The sequence below is a fragment of the Anolis sagrei genome, chromosome 4, assembly GCF_037176765.1.
Source record: "Anolis sagrei isolate rAnoSag1 chromosome 4, rAnoSag1.mat, whole genome shotgun sequence".
NCBI classification, from domain to species: Eukaryota; Metazoa; Chordata; class Lepidosauria; order Squamata; family Dactyloidae; genus Anolis; species Anolis sagrei.
In genome coordinates this window covers 155,591,838-155,603,720 of record NC_090024.1, presented here as the reverse complement: position 1 = coordinate 155,603,720, position 11,883 = coordinate 155,591,838, and the positions used below count along the sequence as shown (strand labels likewise).

Here is an 11,883-nt window from a genome sequence, read left to right as displayed (position 1 = left end):
ATTTTGCAGGCTGCCAACGTGTATGCAAAAAAACCATTTGCTTCCTTCCTTTACCCCTTTCAAGCGATCTTTTTCTAAATGTTACCAACTGCTCGGCCTTCGCATTATTACAATTCAGTGGAGCCTGACTAAACTTTGATTCAAGGCATATGTTTCTCCAGCATCCATCATGACAGCTTTCATCACAACCTGCTAGCCTTAGACTGAAGCCTTAAACCCATTCACACCTTCTGCTGAAATGGATTCCTTTTCAACAGCTTAGTTACCTATAGCTTTCACAGCCTCACCAAAGCTGCTCAGAGAGTGACATCACACAGTGACAGCTTAACAGGTGATTGTATTGCTTTGGGGTTTAAGAGGGAGACAGACATTCATCCCCTGAAGAGAAGGCTTTGGGGGAAGATTCCTCATAGGAAAACACAGATTTCTCAAAGTGCAGCTGACAAAGATTTATCCACAAAGGTGCTGAATTCAATGGAAAGTGTCTGGCATCTGTTAAGCAAGCTAAACAAAAACAGAACCTGCAGTTATCCAATTAAAATGCAGAACTTCTACTCAAATCACACCATGAATGCAGCAGCAATTAGAAGTCCCCTTATCAGATTAATGATGAATACATTCTAGGAACCTCATCCCTTTGAAGATGGGAATCATGAAGTACTGTTGTCCACTTCTATGATAATCCCTTGCTTCCTGGGCTATCATATGGTTGAGTGTAGTCCCTGCTTTCTTTCTCCTTTTAAAAAAATTAAAACCTTGGAATTGCAGAATATTTTAAGTTGTATTGCAATGCTTTTAGTTGTCAACTGCTTTGAGTCTCCTTATGGAGAGAAAAAGCAGGATATAAATGAATAATAATAATAATAATAATAATAATAATAATAATCAATTCAACATTCAGCATTTGAGTAAATGAGTCTACTGTAACTGAGACTAACTAATCAGACTATCTATAGAAAATAATGCTAACATATAGGCAATATAGAGTTGATCATGGTGATTGTGATTTTAGCTTCAGATCATTTTAACTTATAGCAATGTGACTTGCCCAAGGCCATACAGTGTGTTTTCATGGTCAAGCAAGCTTTTTAGCCCTGGTTGTTCACATTTTTAATACAATATTCAAACCATGACAGCATGCTGGCTCTCACAGAGTTGATTATGTGCCAGTAATTGTACCACTAGAGTTCTTTCTGAATAATAAAGGAGAGAATGTCACAGAGATTTCCTTCTTAGACCTGTTTATGAAGCGCTAGAACAATAAGTAATGTACAAGATATGACATTGGATTAGAGCCAAAGATGCATTATCGTTCTATCAAGGAGATGCCTAAGTAAATTAATGCTACTAGGTGTTCAAATTATGTGGAATACAAGAATAATAAGCTTGCAACCTTTTGTAGCAAGCTACAGTATAGCCAAGGCACCTGAAACTCCATCCCATTGTATTGACTTTAATAGCATTTGGTACTCTACTAAATAACAGCATTTAATAGCATTCAGAGTTGCTCCTTTTTACTGTTCGGGGTCTTGGAGAAGATGAGGATGCCTGTGAAATGCAGAGTACCTGCATAAATGTTAAATTGGGAGGTAAGCATTTTTTTTCACCAAAAGCAACAAAAAGGATTCGAGCAACACAAAGCAGTGCTGTAACGTGTTTGTCACCCTTTCTGTAACTATATTTTATTACTTCATGCATAACTGAATAACTGAAATGAGCCCTCTCTTTCTAAATCTATCATATGCAAGAGCCTGTCAGAAATTGTGTTAATTACATATGAGGCTGCCATTTCAAGCACATTTGCAATACTTTGGAATTGTGGGACAAAAGAAAAGGAAGCCCAAGGGGACAGAGAACAAATTGGAATTAGCCATTTCCACAGCCCCAGACTCGGCAATAAACCAATTTTTGCAGAGTGTAGAATAGTTATAATGTTGTACACTGGTTATATTGGAGTAGGGAGGGTCTTCTAATGTATGCGAGCCTAGGCTAAAATGAAATATAATTAAGGTCCTTTCTTATATTGACTCAGAAATATCCATCCTTCCATCCATCATTTTATTTATATCCTGGCTTTTTTACAAGCTGGCGTTCAAGATAGCTCGGAGCTACAGATAACACATCTCTCAAATAAGTCTAACATGTCAGAAGTGGTTCTAGAAGTTGCCATTTCAAGAACTCCATCCCTTAGATTCCTGGTGTTATTGGACTATTGGAAGAAACTGATGGGTTGCTGGGTGTGGGAAGAAACTGAAGACCTTTCTGATAAAAGGCAATGGCCAAGATCCTAGATCAACTGCTTAGTTAAGTACACTTGACTTAGGGCCCTTCCACACAGCCCTATATCCCAGAATATCAAGACAGAAAATTTGAACTTTGACCTGGCTTATCGGAGTCCACACTCAGATAATGTGAGATTTTCTGCCTTGATATTCTGGGATATAGGGATATGTAGATAGGGCCCTAAGTAGCATCTGGCCTGGCCTCCACAATCATGCCTTACTGGGCAACAACTGCTTCAAATGACTATGGTCTGTTCTCCTATTGCTCAGGACCAGACATACTGATGTTTTCACTCCTCTTCCTCCAGTGATCTCAGGGGAAGCAATCTGAAGCAGGGTTCCTATGGCCCCCACAAGAGGGAGGGGCTGACACAGCTCCATTTTGGGCCCTAGAATTAGTGGAGCCTAGCATGATTACTGCTCACATCCAGATTTAATATATTTGGCTCATCGTGCCAAGGTAAAGGTAAAGGTTTTCCCCTGACATTAAGTCCGGTCGTGTCAGACTCTGGGGGGTGGTGCTTATCTCCATTTCTAAGCTGAAGAGCCGGTGTTGTCCGTAGACACCTCCAAGGCCATGTGGCTGGCATGACTGCATAGACCGCTGTTACCTCCCCCCCCCCCCGAGTTGTACCTATTGATCTACTCACATTTGCATGTTTTCGAACTACTAGGTTAGCAGAAGCTGGGGCAGAGAGCAGGCACTCACACCACTTGGATAATGACAGCTCTTCAGCTTAGAAATGGAGATGAGCACCATCCCCCATGGACATGATTGGACTTAATGTCAGGGGAAAACTTTTACCTCAGCATTATGAGCCAAATATATTAAATCTGGATGTGAGCAGTAATCCATTTTCCTGAACACCTAGAACAGTGGTTCTCAACCTGTGAGTTCCCAGGTGTTTTGGCCTAAAATTCCCAGAAATCCCTGCCAGTTTACCAGCTGTTGGGATTTCTGGGAGCTGAAGGCCAAATCATCTGAGGACTCACAGGCTGAGAACCACTGACCTAGAAGAAACCCCAAGATAGAATAATTGTATTGGTACAGGTTATTTGGGAAGCAAGTGGAAGCCTTCAGGAGGACCTCTTATGTAGATCCTGTGCTCATTAACCTGGTATATTCCATTTCTAGATGAGAAGCTTGAACTTGGAAATCTGCACCAAAATTGGCTTTGAATGGGTTTCTCTCCCCCCCCCCCCCCCCTCTTTTATATCACCCCGCAGTATGACAATCAAGCAGAAAGAGAAATCTCTGGGTTGGCTTCTTTTTGATCCTGTTGTCAGCCCCACTGGTACAGTTAATAATTTGTTTTAATAATGTTTTCTTTCATGAGACTGGTTCAACATAGATTGATTATTGTTGTTGTTGTTGTTCATTCGTTCAGTCGTCTCCGACTCTTCGTGACCTCATGGACCAGCCTACGCCAGAGCTCCCTGTCGGCCGTTACCACCCCCAGCTCCTTCAAGGTCAGTCCAGTCACTTCAAGGATGCCATCCATCCATCTTGCCCTTGGTCGGCCCCTCTTCCTTTTGCCTTCCACTTTCCCCAGCATAACTGTCTTCTCTAGGCTTTCCTGTCTCCTCATGATGTGGCCAAAGTACTTCAACTTTGTCTCTAGTATCTTTCCCTCCAGTGAGCAGTCGGGCTTTATTTCCTGGAGGATGGACTGGTTGGATCTTCTCGCAGTCCAAGGCACTCTCAGCACTTTCCTCCAGCACCACAGCTCAAAAGCATCGATCTTCCTTCGCTCAGCCTTCCCTAAGGTCCAGCTCTCACATCCGTAGGTTACTACAGGGAATACCATGGCTTTGACTAGGCGGATCTTTGTTGCCAGTCTGATGTCTCTACTCTTTACTATTTTATCGAGACTGGACATTGCTCTCCTCCCAAGAAGTAAGCGTCTTCTGATTTCCTGGCTACAGTCTGCATCTGCAGTAATCTTTGCACCTAGAAATACAAAGTCTGTCACGGCCTCCACGGTTTCTCCCTCTATTTTCCAGTTGTCAATCATTCTTGTTGCCATAATCTTGGTTTTTTTGACGTTTAGCTGCAACCCGGCTTTTGCGCTTTCTTCTTTCACCTTGATTAGAAGGCTCCTCAGCTCCTCCTCGCTTTCGGCCATCAGAGTGGTGTCATCTGCATATCTGAGGTTGTTAATGTTTCTTCCAGCAATTTTCACCCCAGCTTTGCATTCATCCAGCCCCGCACATCGGCCAAAATGCTACTGGGGAGGAGCAGAGGATAAGTTCAACTAGCCCCAGATGTGATGACGCAGCTAGCTCAAAGCCGAAAGGAAGGCTAGCGGCCGACGGTACTGGAGGCGAACGACGAATCCGATGCTCTAAAGATCAACACACCATAGGAACCTGGAATGTAAGATCTATGAGCCAGGGCAAATTGGATGTTGTTATTGGTGAGATGTCAAGACTAAAGATAGACATTCTGGGGGTCAGCGAACTGAAATGGACTGGAATGGGCCACTTCACATCAGATGACCACCAGATCTACTACTGTGGACAAGAGGAACATCGAAGAAATGGAGTAGCCTTCATAATTAATAAGAAATTCGCTAAAGCGGTGCTTGGATACAACCCAAAAAATGACAGATTGATTATATGGATCTTTTAATTAATGACTATCGCCATATTTTATTGATTTTATTACTCTTGTTGATTTTATATGTTTGGTTTTAAATGTGTTATTGGTTTTAATGTTGTTGTATTGTATTTTATATGTTGTATGGCCCCATTGTGTGCTTGTAAGCCACCCCGAGTCCCTAAGGGAGATGGTGGCAGGCAGGGTATAAATAAAAAAGATGATCAGCCAGCAATGTGTGATGAACACAAAAAGTGAGTTTATAAAAACTGACTATTGTCCATCCAACTAAGATTAATTATTTATTAGGCACATTGCATTATACGCTCACTGTACCAATTTTTGTTTCATTTTTATATTCTTATTTATGCCCAATGGACAAAATGTGCCTGTTTTAAAATACTTTAAAAGAAAATCAATTGCTTTAAAGCTCAAATTTGCAAACATATATTAAAGTAAGGATGGGGTAAAATTGCTGGAAGAAACATTAACAACCTTAGATATGCAGATGATACCACTTTGATGGCCGAAAGTTAGGAGGAGCTGAGGAGCCTTCTAATCAAGGTGAAAGAAGAAATTGCAAAAGCTGGGTTGCAGTTAAACATCAAAAACCCAAGATTATGGCAACTTAACTGATTGATAACTGGCTAATAAAGGGAGAAAACATGAAGGCAGTGACAGACTTTGTATTTCTAGGTGCAAAAATTACTGCAGATGCAGACTGCAGCCATGAAATCAGAAGACACTTCTTGGGAGGAGAGCAATGACCAATCTCGATAAAATAGTGAAGAGTAGAGACATCACACTGGCAACGAAGATCTGCATAGTTAAAGCAATGGTATTCCCCATAGTAACCTACGGATGTGAGAGCTGGACCATAGGGAAGGCTGAGTGAAGGAAGATAAATGCTTTTGAACTGTGGTGTTGGAGGAAAGTTCTGAGAGTGCCTTGGACTGCAAGAAGATCAAACCAGTCCATCCTCCAGGAAATAAAGCCTGACTGCTCATTGGAGGGAAGGATATTAGAAGCCAAGATGAAGTATTTTGGCCACATAAGGAGAAGACAGGAAAGCTTAGAGAAGACAATTATGCTGGGGAAAATGGAAGGAAAAAGGAAGAAGGGCAAGATGGATGGATGGATGGTATCCTTGAAGTGACTGGCTTGACCTTGAAGGAGCTGGGTGTGGTGACGGCCGACAGGGAGCTCTGGCATGGCCTGGTCCATGAGGTCACAAAGAGTTGGAAGCGACTGAATGAATGAACAACAAAATTTAAAATGTGGCATGTGACAGAAAGCAATTATCAGGTGGATGGGCGTATTTGCTGCGTTAGATGTCTTTCTCGGAAAGATGGCTTCAGGATTAACTCCTTCAGCACTGACCACAACTAAAGATATGAAAAAAATTCAGAACTTACAGAACTTATAAAGGTCTGTTAATGACAGTGAGTTGGCACAAAATATTAGCAAGTATTGACAAGAATGTTGTCATGCAAAGTAAAGGAATATCTCTTGATGTTGAGAGGAAACTTGTGAACGCCTACTGCAAAAGATGCAGCGTTGAGGCGAGTCATGGGAAAGTGTTGTTCAAGAAGCAGTAGGAGTGCAACCTCAATTTCCCAAAACCCAAAAAAGACTGTAGAACCTGAACAAGAATTCATAATAGTAATAGTTTACTCAGTGTTGGATTTTAAAGACAAGGTTTGATTCAGCCAATACCATATGTGAATTATTCTTTCTGAAACTCTTTTGGAAACTTTGGTTGGGTGTATTCTGGAGACATAAATGATACCCGAATGCTTAATTCTCATTGCATAATACATTGTCTCAGTAGCAGCATGAGTCCTGCTCCTCATAAAATGAAGGCACACCAGTCAAAATTGAAGCTATGAAGTGGCAATTCACGCAATATTTTTCTTGACAAGTTACGGATTGACAATGTTTGTGAAAAATTAAAAAACAGATAATTTTAACAGCAGCAGACCCATCAGAAGTCCACTAAGAGCACTGAAGTAAAAATGATGGACTAGCATCAAAATGACTGAGTTTACACATTACATTTAACCATGATTTAGCATTCCAGGTATGAATCAGAGTGAGCTTTGAGGTTTTCCACTCACCTGTTCTCTCTTTTCCTCTGTCGTGGCTTCAAATTCACTTCTGTCTCCAGTTTACCATAACGAGATATCAGCATGTTGTCCAAACCCTGTTCTAGTTTTAAATAAGTTTACTTCAGAACCCATGATATGAAGGTAGCTTGTTTCGGTTGACTAGTTAGTCTAATGACAGGGTTTCCCCCCAAATTTGAGTGTCACAACAAACAGACCTAAAATAGAAATGTAAGATTTACATGAAAGAAGCAAGCTTGCAGCTTTGGTGCTTGCTGTGCTTCCGCCTTGTAATAGCAAGCCTAGGAATTGTGCAGTCCTTATGATGTTTTCTGGCCCACAGAATCATGTGTAATGTCCTTTTTGTTACCACCAACATTTAAAAAACTATTTGAGGTTTGTGAATCTGGTTTAACTTGTATTGATTCTGTAATATCTGTTATTCCACTGTTAGGCCATACTGGGTAGATTGGGTTCCCAAATACATACCTGCCAGGCTTTGAGAGTAGAGTTTGGAAAATTCTGATATTATTAGACTACAAGTCCCAGCAGTCCTAGCTAGTTAATTCAGTGATGAGAGTTGATGATACATCCAACAGTAAGCTAGAAATAAATCTTATATGTGATTGCTCCCAACTTTGGAACACCTTCCTTCCTGCTATTTAGGAGCTGGCAGCTATGTGCATTTTAGGTACTGCTCAGAGACCTGCTTTTTCATCCGTTTTGCCTATGGCAAAGTACATAGTAGCTTCAGCTGCTGAACTTTTCTACAGCTGGTGATTTTCCAACCCCTGGACATACCATAAAGCTGCTGCATAGCCACTTATGCCTGGTGAAGGGAGCATTGGAGAAGCACTTGACTACGGGCCCTTCCACACAGCCCTATATCCCAAAATATCAAGGCAGAAAATCCCACATTATCTGAGTGTGGATTCAGATAATCCAGTTCAAAGCAGATATTGTGGGATTTTCTGCCTTGATATTCTGGGATATAAGGCTGTATGGAAGCGCCCTCAGAGGATTTGATTGTTTCAGAGGAAGGAAAGGAATATCAATCTCTACATCAACCAAAGAAAGACATATGAGACTGGTTTGTGCCTACATAACAGGATAACAACCAATCTTAGCCAGTATAAGAGTTGCCTTATGAATCATTACTTTTATCTAATAGCTACTTAATGTTTTGATATGTGCCTATTTACAGCTTATGTTTTAATGATTATCTTGGTTCTTTTTATTTTTCCTTTCTGGATATTGCTTCAAAACATTAACAGGAAGCAGTATGCATAAACAAGCACTTACCATTTCTTCAAACCAACTGAGAGAAAAGATACCTCTATGTATATTGGACGCTTTGGAGATTGAATACAGGGTGAGTTTTTGTGACAACCCCTCCAATCCCACAGCTGCCATGGCCAATCACCATCTAAATTATGGAGTGAGACAATCTGTTTTCTTCTCATTTGATCATTAGCTGCTAGTGGCAGAAGGCATAAAGTTTTGACCCTGATGCTGACTTGGTCTTCCTCAGATTAACACTAAGATTGGGAGATATTTCACTCAAGAAAATGGTACTAAATTGACTCCAAAGAACATGCATCAGCCAAAGATGGGCATCCCCAGAAAGCCCCATGGCTGGCCTGTGTCCTTGCCTTTGCTAAATTACATGGCTAGACTCAAGATTGGGACATGCTTACAGAGGCAAAATGTTTGTGAGATTACACAGAACACCTATTGATGATTTTCATGCTAGCTCCAGTCATTTCTCCAAATTGTGACCTAACCCTTGTATGTCACATTCTTAACTATTTCCTCATCTGGAAAACTAATTATTTCTATGGGGGGAAATTCCACTAGATAATTACATTTCCAAACCCATTTTTCATGGTTTCTGCAGAAAACATTGTGCCAGAGGATTCCCTGTGCAATGCAATAAAGCATACCCTATTGTACAGTCCTGTAAGATTTGAAGAGGATGTCGTGGCATCATAATCATGCTGAATGTTGTCTGTTTTGTCAATTAGACAATAGAAAATATGCATCATTCCCATGAAGCTCCATATCTGTCTATTGTCAGAGAAAAACACCCCAAAGGCTCAAGACACAAACAAGGAGAAGGAACCAACACTAGCCATTATTCTGTTTTTATTAAAAGGTGCCTGCTAAAAACTGTACATCTGCATTAGTGGGTTCTCTTCAAATACCCTACAGGCACTGCATCCTTCCTGGTCTTGGAAGCTAAGCAGGGCCATCCCTGATTATTACTTGGATATAAGACCATCAGCAAATACCAGAGGAAGGAACTCATAAAACCAACTCTGAGTATTCTTTGCCTAAGAAGACCCCATGATATTAATAAGGTTGGCAGAAATTGATAGGTGACTTGAAAGCTCATACACACAGAGACTGGCTTAAAATCAAGAGATTTCAGCATATCATTACACAAAATTTAAAATGACACATTTCTTGCAGTTCTCTTAATAGTCAAAAGATACCAGAAGGTACAGTACTTAAGATTTTCTCTTATATGCATTTATATTTAATTGTGCTGTGTGAACAGTATACATAGAAGTTATCTTTGTTGGTGACATCTTACATGTAAACGTGTTTGCCCATTCTTACTATATCTCTTGCGTGACACATGAGCATCCATATATGATAAGGAGAGAATATAAACATGATGGGAGAGAGGGCATACACACCTATTGTATTCTTGGGAACAATCTCTCAGCTCATGAATGGAAACCTTTAGCCGTTTCAATGTCTATGTGACCCCAAACAGGCAGTGAACCAATTTGTGCATACTAACCCAAAAGCCAATTTTTTGCATCATGTCCCAACATGCAAGAGGACTAGGCAGTAGCCACAGGCTCTGTGATGACCTGTTAAAATGGTCAGGAGCAGACAAAGGAGGGCATCAAAACTATTTTCCTTCCCGGATGGTCTTTCTAGCTTCACTCACTTTCTTCTCTTTCCCACCACCCACCATACAGCATGGACAGGTGTGGATGGCAGGAAGTGAGGCAAGCTGGCTCTGATTACTTCCTCTATTTTGCCTTAATGTCAGTTCCTATGAAAACAGAATCATCCAGCTGCTAGAGCTAGGGATCCCTATTAGATCTATACTAGATTATAAGCCTTTTGAGAGTGCCCATGGCTAGTGGCCTTTTAATAGTATAGAGCCTTGAATCACCTACTGGTACACATTCACTGCATCCTTAACCAGGCCATGATGAAGGTATTTATTCTTCAGCATTTCAGATCAAAGGTGTGGAGAAGGCAGGGGGAGAGAATATTAAAGCATTATGATTGAGATAATTGTGCTTTCTTTCAACTTTAAGTAGGAGGAGAGTTGACAAAGCCACAACAGCTGTGTTTTGCCTCCTTTCCTGTATCTGTACAGGGTGATCTGTGCTGACATCTTCAATGGAATTGGGGGCTCGTGCTGGAAATCACAAGGTGAAGCGGTACCTGTCAGATTTCTAGGCAAAGGATTAGCAATGTCATAAAGTCCCCATGCATAGCCAGGGTGAACAAAGTGCCTTTAGACTGGAACTCCCAAGCGTCCTTGTCATTTGGCTACATTGTTCAGGGCTGATGGGACTTAAATCCACCAATACTGAGAGAGCCACAATATGCCTACTCCTGACCTAGAGACAGACAGATTGTTATTGTTGTTATAACTGCTTAGAATGTCCTTGTGGAGAGGAAAAGCAGGGTATAAATAAACATAATCATCGTCGTCGTCCCTCACTCAAATTGCCCTTGGTGAGCTATTTGTGCTTGATAAAACCCTATTCTGTGTACAAAGTCACCTAAATTGTGGATGGACCAATGCCAATAAAATGTTCCATTGGGGACTAAGTAGTGATATATCTAGTATAATACAGGCATTATATGGTTTCCAATAAATTCTAAAGTTCTCACTGAGTGAACGTTCAGTTTAGGATTGATTGTCCTCAGTAATGTTAAAGTAAACTATATTTTCGTGCCTATAAATACTATTTGGTAGATTACAAAGCCTTCCTGATTGTTTGCTTTACTACACCCATTTTCTTCCAACATGTCTCTCAACTGCAGTTATCTTCTCTCTTTTCTGCTCTCTCCTTCATTAGAGCGTGTGTTTGATTATGAACAACTATTTTATAAGTAAAGCTACTCTGTGTGTATTACAAAGACACCTAAGTTTATTTCTTTGATAGACACTGGGTGTGTATAGGTTTATATGAGTCTGGTTACTGTTCATCTTCCTTTTTTTTTCAATTTGAGTATTCTGCTTAAATAATCCAGTATCTCCCACATTTGTCATCAAGTAATTATATGACGAAAATAACACTTTTGGTAAGAAATTACTTCACCTAGCAAAATCTGGATATTCACAGATCTCTGTAAACATTTTAATAAGGTTTATTACATCTCCAGAAAGGTTAATTGTTTACAGCAGGTTTTTGAGCTACATTTTATATACTGTAATAAATATATAACAATGCCTATGTTCAGTTCCATCGCACATTTGAAATTGAGAAAAAAAAATAAAATCAATTGCGCATTATATGTAACATTCCCTTTTGTTTCATGAATGGTCATATCTAGGTGTAAACAAGATAGAGCGAGTCATTCCGGATGAGCTACATCCAAAACCAGTGGAAGGTTTCATGATGAACTGCAAAGGTCCTGGCAGTGAATACCTTTGAATAAAGAAGAAGAAGAATGAGGGAGGAGGAGAAAACAAGAGTTCAACTATATCTTCATTTTAGCAAAACATTTCTAAATCAGCATCTGTGGACTAGTGAAGGTAAGAAACTGATGATTATGTTGGTCTGTGACAAGAGCAGACAAAGTATAACCCTTCACATTTTGACCCTTTCAGACCACCTTTTTTGCAGTTGCCATCCCA

General features: G+C 40.4%; 1 protein-coding gene across 9 annotated transcripts in view; it reads right to left on the bottom strand.

Moving 5' to 3' along the window:
- Positions 1-9,114: 9,114 nt before the first annotated feature.
- Positions 9,115-11,883, bottom strand: part of TTLL7 (tubulin tyrosine ligase like 7) — an 84,616-nt gene continuing 81,847 nt past the window's right edge. For all 9 annotated transcript variants that reach the window (XM_067467800.1, XM_067467804.1, XM_060773822.2 and 6 more), the window contains one exon: positions 9,115-11,674. In XM_067467800.1, coding sequence (XP_067323901.1) covers positions 11,560-11,674 — 115 coding nt within the window. In that variant the 3' untranslated portion in view covers positions 9,115-11,559. The remainder of the gene's footprint in view (positions 11,675-11,883) is intronic.